General features: G+C 40.4%; 1 protein-coding gene across 1 annotated transcript; it reads left to right on the top strand.

Moving 5' to 3' along the window:
* The first annotated feature begins 252 nt into the window (after window positions 1-252).
* On the top strand, window positions 253-15,286 carry LOC111226480 (glutamine--fructose-6-phosphate aminotransferase [isomerizing] 2-like). Its single transcript, XM_022751656.1, has 19 exons — window positions 253-366; window positions 1,441-1,548; window positions 2,629-2,736; window positions 3,144-3,269; window positions 4,028-4,086; window positions 4,629-4,763; window positions 5,863-5,924; window positions 7,902-7,981; window positions 9,919-10,042; window positions 10,282-10,445; window positions 10,747-10,842; window positions 11,351-11,448; window positions 11,614-11,734; window positions 11,941-12,098; window positions 12,381-12,495; window positions 12,687-12,814; window positions 12,926-13,093; window positions 13,490-13,651; window positions 14,574-15,286. Exons 1-19 carry the CDS (start codon window positions 360-362, stop codon window positions 14,616-14,618), a joined length of 2,064 nt encoding a protein of 687 aa, XP_022607377.1. The 5' UTR covers window positions 253-359; the 3' UTR covers window positions 14,619-15,286.
* Window positions 15,287-16,272: the final 986 nt, after the last annotated feature.

Raw genomic sequence — 16,272 nt, forward strand, 5'->3', positions numbered from 1 at the left:
CAGACTTGGTGGACACATGCAGTGGGGTTTACCATCACCTATCGTTTTGTGTGTCGGCACTGCTGACGTTAACCCGGTGGGTTGACAAATGATTGAGTTAATGGGCGCCCATCCATCTACGACAGATGAGGGGGTGAACACCTGAGAGGTAGCAGCATAGTGTTAACAAGGGATGGGAGGTGTCCGAGGGGGAGGGACCGCTGGCTATGCAGGAAAACACCATTTAAATGCACGGTGGGAGTGTGCCTGATCCGCTGTGGATTTCAAACAGGAGAAGCAGAAGCATCAATCAAACTGGGGAACATACAAGTTGGTTTTATCACTGAAACGGTTTCAACAACGACGGCAAAGCTTGAGCCATGTGTGGTAAGGTTTTCTTTCCATCGAGTTCATTTTTAAACTTGTTGCAAGGAATTGAGCGTATTCCTCACGAAAATAGTCTTGACGGGCTCCTGCAGTGCTGTCTAGCGATGTTTTGCGTATACAGGGAGGAATTTGCAAAGTTGTCAGATCATATAATTGGTGATACGTAGTTGCTACGATCTTGTTGCAGTTTTATTGGAATATGAATTCTGAAGCGCAACAGTTGGATAAATGTCTGTTTTCTGCTCTGTGTGGATCCTGAAGCGCTTTACACACAACTGCTACGTGTCAGTGTTGTCATGCACGGATGTAGACGGGCAGACCAGACAGGCAGGTCATACCAGTTACTGTTTAAAAAAAAAAAAAAAACTGCATTGCACTTGCATTCATGAAGTGACTCACCCATCCTCTATAATTGGCCTACTTAAATTTGAATCATTAGAATCATCTCTCACATTTTTGGCAACTTCACGTGTGCCACTCTCGAACAGGCACGTTTACAGCTCAGAGTAAATCTTTAACAGTCCTTCGGCCTCTCCTCATGTCTGCAAGGAAGAGGTCATGGTTGTTCTACCGCAGCCTGCCTACCTGGCTGCTCCAACACTGCGCGCAATGTGCGTCCGTCAATGGTCAGCTGTGTGCCTGCGGGAGGAGAGTTGCCCAGGAACATTCCTACACACACACACACACACACACACACACACACACACACACACACAGAAGAGGCTAGGGAACACTGTATGTGTACAACATACCCAGTAGCCTCAGACTGTGTACATAACGTTATATTAAATTAATATAGCCTAAGGATGTTTCTGCTTGTAATTAAATGTAGTGACATGCAATGTCTTGCTTCTCATTTTGCCTGTTGTGTATTCTTGTCCTTCCAAGGTAAATAAATTAGATGAAGTTCATGGGCAAAACTAACAGAGCTGGTAGCAAACAACCAAAAAGTGAACGTTACTGTCACCTAATGACTGAGTTATAGATGTATCCTTAAACACAATATGATGATAGTTATCAAAAGAAATTAAAAAGATGGGACTGTGCCTGTTTCTTCTTCCCCCTGTCTAAAAGGAATCTTTGCCTACCTGAATTACCAAGTGCCCCGCACCAGAAAGGAGATATTTGAGACGCTGGTGAAGGGACTGCAGAGACTGGAGTACAGAGGGTACGATTCAGCAGGTGAGACACTAAGCTTCACAGAGTTGCCACACACACACACATACATACACACACACACACACACACACACACACACACACACACACTAATAGTACTCCTTGGCAGCACCTGTGTGTCATGTCCTCAAAAATCAAATCAAGGTAGCATTTCACAGTATTCAAAGTTTGAGGAAAAACAATTAACCAGAGATCTAATGCTGAGTTTAACTACTGTAACCAGCTCTATATGTTTAAATGTGGCTCTACAGTCAAAACTTCTGCTGTCTCATGTTGGTCACGAGGACACCCTGCCTGATAAACTAAACTAGATTAAATAAGATAGTAATAAACTGGTGTATGAGTGAGTATGAGTTAAAGAGTGAGCTGTCATATAGGATCACCTGTTGATAGCAGATCCTTGTGCTACCTGGAATATTCATAGTTCTCTCTCTCTCTCTCTCTCTCTCTCTCTCTCTCTCTCTCTTCTCTCTCTCCCTCTCTCTCTCTCTGTCTTTCACACATACACACACACCTTGTATTTGTTCATCCTATTTGAGCAGGATAAAGCCACAGAAATAAGAGGTCTTTTCATGGCTGTTACACGCTGTGTCCTACATACATGCACACCCACAACTACCCACACACCCATGTCAGTCTTTCTATAGCTGAGAGGACATAAAACATTCCCTAGCGCCTTACAAATCCAAAATAAATGCCTAACCCAGACTTTTACCCTAACCTAAACCTAATTCTAACCTCAGGTTGTGAGGACCAGCCATAATGTCCTCACAAGGATGGTTTCCAACCAAAATTTATCCACACAATCAGAGAAAGACACACACTCACACAAAATAAATACCACATCAGATATTAATGCATTCAATGACAAGTCATTTTGATCACCTCAAATAATATTTATACCTTTACCTGTCTTTTCATAATTGATGGTCCCAAACATTCTGTCTTGGTGAAGAGTTGAAATTGACCTCCCATCACTAATACATTTAAGACAATGAATTTGTAACAGTTGTGCGTTTAGCGCCATTCTGTGTGACACTATGAAAGTATGTATTTAACTCTTCTGTCCTTTGTCTCTCTGCAGGTATCGCTGTGGATGGCCCTAACAAGGTGACCTCTGACATCAATGGAAACACCATCTGCTTGATCAAGAAGAAGGGGAAGGTCAAGGCTCTGGATGAGGAGCTATACAGTGGGTTTATACACAATTCACTATATATTTTTATGACCGATTTTTTTTTTTATATCAACTGTGAAGTTAAATACGTTTTTATGTTTGTTGATCAGTATTAAAACTACGATATTATCACTAAGATTACAATTTTTTTTTTTAAATGAGATGTGATAGTGACTTGGTTTTAGTGGGTGTCTAACCTGTATACCAGCATGCTAAGTGTAGTTGTTATGATTATTTCACAATCACACCATCTTCTGTTTTCCCCTTATTCTGACCTCATCCAAACATTTGGAAGAAATTCTCCAAAACTTAAAATCACCTCTGCCCTGCTTCTCTGAACATTTCACATTTTTTTGTCTTTAAAATTCCCTGCAGTCTGTTCATATCAGTAAAAGTAGTGGTGTTGTGTTTCCCTTGTTCAGAGAAAGACATACTGGATCTGGACGCGCAGCTGTGCACACACTTTGGCCTCGCTCACACTCGTTGGGCCACACATGGAGAGCCGAGTGCTGTCAATAGTCACCCTCATCGCTCTGACAAGGATAATGGTAATATGTGCTGATGTACTTATATGCATGCTGACACACTTTCATTGGTTTGGTTCAGTGTCAACAAGAAAAGCCAACTTAACAAGGGGTCTTCTTAACCGTCTCTGTGTAAAGCGTTTAATAATAGCTTATTAGCATTACATTGCAAGGTTAGGATGCTTTATGCCTGTATACCTGACATCTTAGTCAGTAGTGTGCCATGTTCAAAGGTGTGTCAGTATTGTATCTTGGCTTTAAACCAGGCTCATAAAGTCCAAAGTGTATAAGTCCATATCACATGGAGAAAAACTGCAAAACCAAGTAACATTTGTATTGATTTATGGGTAGTTTATTATCTTTAGTTTTGGCCTATTATTATTTGGTTATTACTAAGATAACGTATCACTTTGTTTCTTTGTAACCTCTTCAGTTGTCGTGCTCTTCCACGTCATTGTGGTAATATTGTATTTGCGTCATCCGAGTTGCTTGTAAATCCACTTATACATCTACGTACATTTTCTTCAGTTCAAGTCACATCCTTTGAATAACAACAACCTGTTAGACCTGCCATACCATTAAGTGTATTATTGTCAGGTTCTGTACATGAGTCAGTTATTGATCTACCATTAGTTTAGTCCTTGGACAACATTAAAATGCTATTAGAGTGTAAATGTAAATGAGTATCATCAGGAGAGAGGTTTTATTGTGATTTCACTAGGACTAGTTTTTGACCTTTGACCCCTTGATCTAATCTTTTCTCTCTCACTGCCTTTTTTCAGAGTTTGTTGTCATCCATAATGGCATCATCACCAACTACAAAGAGCTGAAGAAGTACCTGGTAAGACATCCTGTCATTGGGAATTCATGTTGTACAAACACCTAAGTTACAGTCCAGTGCCATTCTTGGGCCTGCCATTCAGGTTAAAGCTAGTATTACCATTAAAGGGACTTAATAAAATATATCTTATAATATGGCAATGTATGTCATGTTGCTTTTAGGCCAGTGGTCAGAGACCCAAATCCAACACTAGCCAAAGGTTAGACAAATGCAACTTTCTGGCTGTACCATTTGATTATATTTAGCTGGGTTTGTTTTATAAGTCAGCCTGTCCACTGCATAGGTAACCACTGCAGGCAAAGGACTGTCTGAAAAATGAATCATATTAATGTATCTGGAAGATTAATATCTGATATATATATAAAGAAAACACCACAATGATAAGAGACACATTGGATGCTTAGCACATTTTTCTGTAGTTTGAACATAATTTCATAAATTTTCTCCAATCTGTTAACTTGAAGATTTGAAAATTATTATTTCAGCCAGTACCTCCCCAGTGTGTTTATACTAATATAAAATGTATCTCTTACCTTTCTCAGATCACAAAAGGATATGAATTTGAGTCAGAGACGGACACAGAGGTGATCCCGAAATTGATCAAATACATTTACGACAACCGAGAGAGTGACAGCATCACCTTCTCCACGCTGGTCGAGAGAGTCATTCAGCAGCTGGTGATTAGCTCACACAATGCAACAACACACAAAAACATGCTTTATGGCAGCACAAGGGGGGATTGTGATACTTAGCTTCCTTTTCCAGAAATACTATAAGAAGTTAGGTATTCACTTCTATTTTTTCCGCCATCAGGGAGACACAACACAGCTTTTTTTTCTTCTTTTCTTTTTGCTTCAGCCCTCTGCTAGGAGATGGAAATTTTTATAACTAGCTTCCTGGTAACTATGAAGGGCAGCATCATTTAGCTTAGTGTCATAAAATGTGTCATTGACTGGTCATACACACACACACAGACACACATACACATGCATTCATTTAAGCAACTCCTTAAATTCCCTGTCCTGTAAAACACAGTACACCATCACAAAAACAGTCCCCATGGCAACCATCCTAACAGCATCACAAGTGACATCATCACCCGTAGAAACCAATATATTTTTTTTTGAGTGGGATGGAGCGAGCCTCCCTTTTCCATTATGTGACTTTCATGCTCCAAAGCTTCACACTCTTCAGCCGGGGTGAGTTGTTTCTGTTCACATGAACAGAGGAGGCAAAAGCAGCCATTTTGGGTTTGGAGTAATGGGAACCAGATAGTTAGACCCAATTACAGCCTCACAACCATGACACCCTCCCCTTGTCTCCTGTCCCACCCCCCACCCCCACCCCCCAACACCACACACACAAACACACACCCAGTTCTGCTTCTAGTAACCACCACAGGCAGCATTGCACTCAGTACTTTCGAAATACAGCTGACGTTATACAATAGAGGTCTTATTTCTCTTAACCCCCCCACCACCACCACCACCACCAATACCCCACTACTTCCCAACACTCGCTCACGCCCCCACTACAGCTACCAAGCCCCACAGGGCTAAAAGAAACATTTGCTTGTGTTCAGAAAATGTTTCTCTTAAAGGTTACACACACACATTCTAGGAATACACGGGTTACTTTACCTTTTACGTTTAAATTTTTATATTTTGAACGAGTTTTCCTCCTCTTTCCTCACAGCCTCATTTAGCCTTGATGTATTTTCACTCTTCCATCAGGTTAATGTAAACTCTGTGTTTCCTCTGCTTCTCTCTGTCTCAGGAGGGGGCTTTTGCTCTGGTGTTTAAAAGCCGTCATTTCCCTGGAGAGGCTGTGTCCACCAGGTTAGTATACACACTCAAACACACACGCACTGACACACACACACACACTGGCATTCCACTTCATATTATGGTCCAATATCTTTGCTGTTATCCGAGACTCAATGGAAGTGACTCATCCAAGTTACAACCACTGTGAAGCAATACCAAATATGATTTCAGGAGACTCATTGATTGCGCCTTAATCTCAGTTTACATCCATTACATTTGACATGTTATGACTCTGGGACCTGCTTTGCTTACGATAATGAATAATTGTGCTGTTTTCCCATGTACGTGTGCGAATGTGTGTAAATTCCTGTCTGGCTGCACATATCAGTCCTATCTGCGTCTTAAGACGCAGGCAAAGGGAGGAGCAGAGGTTGAATTCAGGTTCCCTCTCTCCCTCCTGGGCCTCTGGCCTCTGGGCTGCCGGCCCTACACCTCCTTCTCTGTGACTCATTAACAGAGAGACGAGAGAGTTTCCTGTTTCAGCTCCGGGAAGTGCAGCTGCCAGCAAGACTCCTGGTTAATCACTTCTCATCATTTTATTTGACTTTATACCTTTCCTGGTTCAGTGAGCCGTCATGGATCAGGAAAAATGGGAGATTGCTGGAGCACGGGAGTGAGAGAGAGAGAGAGAGAGAGAGAGAGAGAGAGAGAGAGAGAGAGAAAAAGGACAAGGGCAGATGGGCAACAAAATAAAGCCAGATAAGCAGACAGGTTGCCTGGCAGTGCCGGTGTTAGAAAGGCTGCTTCTTGGCACACCCTCTTTTAAGGCCAGGAAACTTTGTGTATCAGTTGTCTATTGTGTGCCTGTTGTTTTCTAAGGAAGTTGATATCTCTATTACTCAGCTAAACTCAATGTAGGTTTGTGGTTAATATGTTGAACAGTCAGCATTGTCTTCCAGGATGTAGGGATGGAGGAATGTTTGTAATTATCTAGTGATGCTTGTCGGCACCCACCCTTTGTCGTCAAGGATCAACCTCCCAGAACGACTTTTACTCTCTTTTCCTCAGCTTCTTTTACTTTTCATGTTTCACATTCTGCTGTTCTCCCCTCTTCCTTCTCTTTCCACCACCTGGTCCTTCTCTTACTTACTCTTACTTTTCTTTCATCCCTTCTTCTCATCTCTCCCTCCCTCAGGGTAAATATTGTATTGGATAGCGACCACATGTTTCTGTTTGCAAGCCTCCCTTTTTCAGCCCCACACCCCTTAAAACAACCAGCGCTCTTACGTCAGTGTAGCCGTGCCCCAGAGAGGAAGAAGGGATCCAGACAGAGAAAGAAAAGAAAAAAAAGGAGAGGCCCTCAGTTTCTCAAGTGTTGGTGTCACAATAATTTTTGTTTTGCTATACTGTTTGTGATGTTGTCAAAGGATAAGTGATTTAATGACTTCATCTATTTTAAGGTTAGTCTCCTCACACACCCCGCTGTCAAATCTACATGTGCTTGCACCTACACGTCCAGTAGGGGAAGTCCGTGTGGAATCAGTAGCGAATGAGGAAGCAGTGACTCAGTCCAGGATCTGTGAGGAAATCGTAGGGGATGTAGATGAAGGGAGGATCAGTTTGCCTGCCAAATGTTCACGATTAAAAGGTTTAGAAGAGACTTGGAATAGGTGTGAGGATATCTGAGCTCCTGTCTGTGCAGGGGCACACTCAACAGGATTAAGTACAAAATTGTGTAAAATTAATTTTACAATTATAGAATTTGAGGTAATAAAGGGTAATAGAAATATTTATGAATAGAAAGAGATAAAGGAGGATCATAAAGAGTACCAGTAGTGATTTGTTTGGAATAATACAGCAGGATAGGATGTCAGGTTGTCTCATCATTCATATTTACACAAAGCATCACATGACAGTGTGTATCTGACATAGCTGTGCATCTACCAAACCTAATCCTCTCCTTCCTCCCGCTTTACCCACACTCTCTCCCACCTCTCCCCCCTGCCTTCCGTCTCTTCCTCCCTACCTGCTTCATTCTTGTCCCGGCAGGAGAGGAAGTCCATTGCTTATTGGTGTGCGAAGTGAGCATGAGCTGCCAACCGAACAGATCCCCATCCAGTACAACAGCGGTGAGCTCTGTTCCTCTTTCTGTCTGATACTCCAACTATAACAGTTTTACTGGTCAAATAAATATGCAATTTGCAAAAATATGAAATTTGACATAAGGAGCTGTTTGCTTTGTTATAACACAGCACAAAAGTATTGTAAAAAGTAGATGAAGAAATTGTATGTGCATTTTAGATCTTGACTGACCACCCTGTCAGGAAGTTATGAAACGCTGCAATAATTGTGTTTGTGTTTGAGGACTCTGTTTCATACTATTAAAGAAGTCAGTTATGATCAGTTCCATCTTTACATTGTGTGTTATGACCTTTCTAAAACTACTTTTAAACACATCCTAAGAGGATGAAGCAGGCGAGGACCAGAATCAACAATGCATTAACCTGTAAAAACATTTTTTGACTTCCAAAACCTCTCAGTCTAAAGCTCTCAGTCCCAAACCCGTTCATTCATTGCAAATGGGTTATGAGTGTATACTTTAATTTGAAAAAAGACTAAATCATTTCTTAAAGCGGTTAGTCACTGTTGTTTTGAGCAAACTGACACAGAAATAAATATTTGTGGGGGACTATTTTAGCCACTGATACGGTGCTCTAGTGAGTATCTACAGCCGCAGTATGGTGAATATGGGATTGACTCTAAATACACTACAGTGCCTGTGTCACCCAGTGCTACGGTGTGGTTTATTGGAGTGTTTTTTTTTAATAGCTTTTGGTCAACAATGGAGGTGTAAGCTATATCAGGCTTTGTTTACATGGGAATACTTCTTTAAGATTAAGTCATTGTTGGTTTTGATCTTTTCATTACTGGCACAACTTGTAACACTAATTCAGCAAGATACTCAAGAAGCAAGAAGTTAAAAACTCCCATTTTGCAGTCAGACTTCACCACAACTCCTCAAATCTTCAGAGGCCTCTCCCACTAAACCTTAAATAAATACAGAGCAGTAGCTTTAAACGTGTCCAATCAAGGGAGCGTTTTCTCTTCGTTTTCTTACTGGATCACTGTGTAATATTGCTCTATTGATTTTCTCAGATACACTAAAACAAATCCATACTGACTCTGTCAAAATTATTCTCTTGGCTAACTGTGGAAGTAATGCAAGATGTTGTGTGGCTCTGTTTTTTATTGCGCAATTATTCTTTGAAAAAACTTTCTTAGAAGGCCATTTTTCCGAGGTGTTGCAAGGGACTTTAGTGTGTAGTTTTAAAAAGTAGTGATGTGGACATTCAAATACTTCCTTGGAAGAATATGGTTCCCAATCCCAGAATTCCCAGCAGACAAAAGGGTTCAAGAGGGAGGGACTTTTTAATTGTTTAAAATACTCTTGTTGCAATGAAGTCATTTTGTTGCTTCTCCGTTTCCACTGTGTGTAGAGCTTTGTCTTCACTATCTTCAGTCAGTTTACTTAAAATTTATGGGTCTTAATGACTCAGGTGAGTCCAGACCAAAGTCCAAAGCAGCGTGAGGCTGTTTGGGGGCTGGGGGAAACCAAACTGAGTGTGTTATTGTAAAGACTGAAAAAAATTCTTTCAACTCTGTTAGTCCCTCATTTTTCCCACATTTCATATACAGACGAAAATATCTATCATCATACATCCTTTTTGTTGTCATAAACAACAGAGCAAACTTACCAAATTAGATGATGTTTGGTTTTGTGTCATGCCAGTGTTATTGTAAACTCAAGAGAGCTTGTTTGTTAATAGAAAGCGTTTTGAACGTTTATTTGTGATCTGTTTGGTTGAATGTTCCATATAAAAAGTTTCCAGATTTTTACCATCAAAATACAATTTCACACAGGACAAAAGCATTTCGACAGCAGGGACCCTACTACATCTTGAAGTTGAGAGGAGGAATTCAAGTGATGAGCACATCTTGATTGTTTTAGTCATTCAAAGTCGCTGTGCGACCTCTGACCCTTGACCTCTCACTTTTGACCCTGTAGGTCACCCAAAGGAGGGACTCCAGGAGAAGAACAGCCATAACCGTCCTGACTGCTCCAACGCCAACGCCATCAATTCTGTGGGGGATGACAAGGCTGTGGAGTATTACTTTGCCTCTGATGCCAGGTGAGAAACCATTTGTCTGTGTGTTTTGTTCTGAATCTAATATGGGCTCGTATCATTGAATTCTTATTTGTCATTCTATTACACTCACACACTCATCCACCCCTTCCTTCTCTGTTGCTACCATGTCTTTCAAAAAAGAATCAAAACATTTGTTTTGTACCATTTGCAAACATCAACCAAGAAGTGCACATCATCATGAGTTCATCACACATGTATCTGTCTGCTCTCTCTACCCACAGTGCCATCATTGAGCACACCAACAAGGTGTTGTACATGGAGGATGATGACATCGCGGTGGTCACCGGGGGAAAACTCTCCATCCACAGGGTGAACCGGCAGGCCGGTGAGAACCCCATCAGGGCGATCCAGACCCTGCAGATGGAGCTGCAACAGATCATGAAAGGTCAGATGATCATCAAAAGACTGTTTATGGTATCTGTTGGATATGAGGACAATTCATTGCTTTCATTTTTGTTTTGTTTACACAGGCAGTTTATCTTAAAAGGAAATTATTAAAACATATATGAGCACACCAACAATATCTACATTCAGCATGCTAGTATTTTTACACAAATCTATTCTGCAGACTTGTGCTGGCTCGCCCTCTGCTGGCTGAATAAGTGAAAATATAACACTGTTAATTTTCCAGCCTCTTTCAGTTTACCAGTTAATATGATGTACATATATGCCCCCTTTCTCTGCAGGTAACTTTGATGCCTTCATGCAGAAGGAGATCTTTGAGCAGCCGGAGTCAGTGGTCAACACTATGAGAGGCCGGATTTTTTTTGAAAATAACACAGGTGACCATTGACCTTATAACCTGTCCTACCTTCAAAGTTTAAGGATATGTAGGGTGCATGTGCGGCTCCCTGATCCCTTGAATCAATATTAGCAGGGACTAATTCAGGCTACGCACACAAGGATCTGCTCTTTGTTTATAGTCCGTCCCACCATTGTCTGTTTGAACTTGGAATTTTGAAAGACAAACTACACTAAATTACTAAGACATTTATTTACACTTTGCTGAAGCACCATATGCTGTCACCCATATCTTTCACCTTCATAACAGAATAACCACCATTAGCATTAGTGCAATATGTACACGTGGAATGATCTCAGACAATCAAACTGTAGGTGCATGACGTACTTCCTCAATATGTACCACCTGTTAATTGTAGAGTATACATCCTAGATTACGTGGCTGTGCCTTGGTAAATTTGTTTAAAATGTGTGCAGTATCTATTTCTGATGACTAACATGCATTAAGTCAACAGTATAATCTAACTGTCTTACCTCCTGTTTCCTCAGTGGTTCTCGGTGGACTCAAGGACCACCTGAAAGAAATCAAACGCTGCAGACGGCTAATCGTGATTGGCTGTGGCACTAGCTTCCACGCTGCAGTGGCTGTGAGTACAGCTGTCAGAAATTAGAATAAGAATGATGATGATGGTTTTGTGAGGAAGACAGCAACGATTAGTAAAAAAATAAAGTTCAAAACACATGAAAACATGAAATTACTCTTTGTATTGTGAGTGGTGACGATGATGATTTTGTTTTTTCCCACTTTTTAGACCAGACAGATCCTTGAGGAGCTGACGGAGCTGCCCGTCATGGTGGAGCTGGCAAGCGACTTCCTGGACCGCAACACCCCTGTTTTCAGAGATGATGTTTGCTTCTTCATCAGTCAGTCAGGTGACGGTAACACACACTCTATCAGACAACACAATTCTGACCAGGAAACTGACTTTACAGAAGAACTTGCTTCACATTGTCACATCTTGGGTGAAACCTGATATACCACCAATACCATCCTCTTTTGAATTTCTCCTCCGACTGTGGCCTCATTGTGCTGTAATTCTGCATAGTGAGTATAATTTTTATTCCCTCTGCTCCCTCAGGAGAGACAGCAGACACCTTGATGGCACTGCGCTACTGCAAGGACCATGGTGCTCTGACAGTCGGTATAACCAACACTGTGGGCAGCTCCATTTGTAGAGAAACAACGTGCGGAGTCCACATAAATGCTGGGCCTGAGATAGGAGTGGCTAGCACCAAGGTACAGTTTATACTCTACATCTAATAGTTTTACAAAAGACCCTTTTCAGAATGTGGCAACAGCAAATTGTAAAACAGACACATTTTTTATACTTGATATAAGCATGTATTACCACAACGTTGTATTCAATTTGATGATACAATTCTCCTTGTTAAAGGCTGCATGACAACACAGAACTGTGTTATTTGCTAGATAGGCTCATCTTCCTGCCGCACCGGTCAGCACAGGATATATGTTGGTGTTTATTGTGTGTGTGTGTGTGTGTGTGTGTGTGTGACACAGGCCTACACCAGTCAGTTTGTGGCCCTCATTATGTTTGGCCTGATGATGAGTGAGGACAGGCTCTCCCTGCAGAAGAGAAGACTGGAGATCATCAACGGCCTCAAGGTGCTACCTGGTTAGTGCTCCAACAAACACAAATACATCACAAACACAAAGTGGCCCCAGCGTGATCACATAGCATCTTTAAATGTAGACAGACAGATGCAACCACATAAAAAAAATACTGCATCATCTGTGTAATACCTGTACACTTATACTTCTGCCCTAAGACCTTCACCTCAACTCATTCTTTTTCGAAACTCCTAGAGCTGATAAAGAAAGTGTTGTCTCTGGATGAGAAGATCAAGGCTATTGCCAATGAGATGTATGAGCAAAGGTCCCTCCTGGTCATGGGCCGAGGTTACAACTATGCCACCTGTCTAGAGGGGGCGCTGGTGAGTTGAGAATGCCACAGTGGTCTTTCAGAAAACTGCAATTCACTGTCCTAGTTCATAAAATGTGAGGAAAGAGTAAAACACATTTGACCCTTTTTTATTCCAATGCAGAAAATCAAGGAGATCACGTACATGCACTCAGAAGGCATCCTGGCTGGGGAGCTGAAACACGGTCCCCTGGCACTCATTGACAAAAACATGCCGGTCATCATGATCGTCATGAGAGACGCCTGCTACATTAAGTGCCAGAATGCTCTGCAGCAAGTCACTGCCAGATCGGTAGGTCCTGGAAAAACACATTTTAATAGACCTGCAGGCACATTTAAACAAACATTATAACTGGGGAGCAATAGTAGACTAAAAAGTCACCCATTTTGTAGGAGTCATGAAGGTGTGATGCAATAAGTACAAAGAGCAAAGAGCCCAATCATTATTTCAATAATCTTCTTAATATAGAACAGTCATGTATTTCATTGGAAATGACTTTAATAAGAGGTACAGTAAGGCACAATGCACACACACACACACACACACACACACACACACACACACAGACAAACACGCACCACACAGTATATTCTTTTGGTCAGGTCACAAACTACTCAAATCCATCATAAATGATGACATTAAATTGACTGATGTTGTTAATGACGATGTTAATGTTCTTGCCACCAGGGTCGGCCCATCATCCTGTGTTGCCAGGACGACCCTGAGGTGACTAAGAATGCCTACCAGACCATCGAGCTGCCACATACTGTGGACTGTCTGCAGGGCATCCTCACTGTCATCCCCCTGCAGCTCCTGTCGTTCCACTTGGCCGTCCTGAGAGGATTTGACGTAAGTACCCGACACAGTTTTCACTCGGTCCATCTATGAAAATTCTCAATGTACTTTTTAACTTCAAGTAGTTTTGCTTTAACATTTGTTTTAAGTAATACAGTAGTTGAGTGCTTTTTATCTACCACAAAATCAGTGAGATGTGTGACTGTGAGATACAGTGCTTCATAACTAGCATCTAAATACTGCACATATCAGTGGTTACATTTTATTAAAGCACTGTAACTGCTTGACTTGACTGACTGTATTGACCCATCTATCATGTGATTTTCATGAGCTCAGTGTATATTATACACGCTGATATGTCATATACACTTATCAATATTATGCTATGAAATGATATTCTACTATGATAGTTGTAGCCATATTAATTGTGTTCATCTTTACCACACCCAACACTAAGGCAAAACAGATATAAGAAATTAAGTGGACATATATTGTAAAACATCTTATGCTGATATAATTCAAACTCTTTTAGTTGCATTATAGTTTGCATATGGCAAAACAAATATCAATATATATAAAAAATATCAAATATTTGCCTTAAAAGACATCTCTCTCACCAATTTGGACAGCCACTGTGTTTTTCCAGACATAGTCATGGCAGTTGTGGTTTTTATTTTCAGACCACCATGACAGCTATGTGGTTCTGTCTCTGTAGGAACATTTTTCTACCCGCTCTTTGTTAGACTGTAAATGTGCACTTGTTTTAGTCTAAAAGGGAAGCTTATGTTCCTTGGTTATCATACAATAACTGCACTTTATGTGGTGTAACGTCTATAGCCAAATCCATATCATGCCAGAGTGTTATTGTTAAAAATCACCCACCTTAATATGATGTGATTTGTTAAACATGCACAGCACAGCCACAGTCACTGATCACATGTGATTTGCTATAACACACTGCTTTATCTTTTTGCAGGTTGACTGTCCCAGAAACTTGGCCAAGTCTGTGACTGTAGAATAAATGCAGCTCACAAAGCATCAGAGAGGAGGCTTGTAGATTTACAGTGCAATCGTGCAATTGAACGTTCAGTATGTTTGTGTATGTTTATGTCTATGTGATATTGTGTCTGGAGGGGTCTGTGTTAGTGTGTGTGTGGATGAGAGTGTGAATGACAGAGTGAGTGTGACAGATGAAAGAGGATGGTATACGGTACAATGCCTTTTTTTTTTAAAAGAGAAATGTGAAGTCTGACCAATACACTGCTGAGGAAGTGCCAGTGCCATTGAGGCCTTGCGGAACAATCTATGAAAGCAACATTCATCCAAAGCAATATGCTGTGCCTTTTTCTAATCTCACCTTGAGCCAAAGACACACAGAAGGAACACAGCAGAAAAACATTGATATTAAGTGTTTACAGTTGTGCAATATGGGGACCAAATGTGCATTATGAATGTAGGCTACACAATCACGAATGAGATGATTCATTCTCTTCCTGTTTTATGAATTTCTTATATCCATTGGGGAGCTTCTTGCCTCTCTGTTGCACAATGGGAAATGTAGGAATTACACAGTTTTATTTCAGAGAGTCATCCGGGTTATGACAATCTGATTTTATATACACTGTTGCTCATAAGGTTGGAATAAAATATTTTTTACCTCTTTCCATGAAATGATTGTGACAATGTGATTTATTCTTGACAGATAAAGTGTATATCTTCTCAAAACTTTAGTAGTTAATCTCTTCCAAAGTGATTACTGATGTATTTAAATAGGAATAAACAGAGGATTGTGTCTGAAAACGAAATTATTCCAACTTTATGGGCAACAGTATATTTCATTTTACACTCATGCAATGACTGTGCCTGGTGGGCTATTAAACCATAACTCCAATAATTTTTAGCGGAAGCTGCCAGAAATCACTTCATTGTTAAATTTTAATTCAAAATATATTGAATGTCTATTCTGTTTAACAGAATTGCAGTTTCCAAAGTCGGTGGTAGAACATGTACCTTTTTCCAGACTGTCTTTAGCAGTTCCATATAGTCATACAAAGAAATTATTTAAAAAGCAGTCAGGCAGCAAAAAATGAAGTACCGTAACATTTAATAATACTTTTGTTTTGATGGTTATTTGTATGGGTTTATAGTAATAATAATATTCTGTATTTATCTGATTCTTGTTTTATAGGGGCTAAAGAGAGGGTTTGATTTATATCTGTAACTATGGTCCTATTTTATATGTATGTTTTATAGACATAAACAGGCACTATCAATTAATAAATAGATAAAGCATTCTATCCAAAGTGTGTTATCCTCTCTAATTTCTCTTTACCTGCAGTGTTTGTTGTAGTAAGTACTATTAGATTTTGATTCTATTTTCTGTATAAAACTAAAAGTTGCTCTGTCTTTCATTGACTTTTTAAAAAAATTTTTTTACAAGACTGTGGTATGAGCCTGCATGGCCAGTCTAGCACCAGTTTGTGCTTCTACTATATTATCATTATGAGCATATGAGAATATTTATAAACGTTTATGGATGATAAGCAATATCACATACATAAATGGAGCCAACTGACAAAATATTCATCTCTAGTCTCTGGGTAATTGTGACAGCATTTTTCAGGATTCCTCCTCATTTTTGCAAACCGAATATTTGTACAAATCAGAAGAAAGAA

Source organism: Seriola dumerili, unplaced genomic scaffold (genome assembly GCF_002260705.1).
Source record: "Seriola dumerili isolate Sdu_G_001 unplaced genomic scaffold, Sdu_1.0 BDQW01000160.1, whole genome shotgun sequence".
In the NCBI taxonomy this organism is placed as follows: Eukaryota; Metazoa; Chordata; class Actinopteri; order Carangiformes; family Carangidae; genus Seriola; species Seriola dumerili.

Excerpts from the sequence above, each read along its gene's own strand:
- LOC111226480 (XM_022751656.1), top strand. Across the intron at positions 11,449-11,613 it reads GCTTCCACGCTGCAGTGGCT|ACCAGACAGATCCTTGAGGA; the intron begins GTGAGTACAGCT and ends CCCACTTTTTAG. Across the intron at positions 12,099-12,380 it reads TAGGAGTGGCTAGCACCAAG|GCCTACACCAGTCAGTTTGT; the intron begins GTACAGTTTATA and ends TGTGTGACACAG.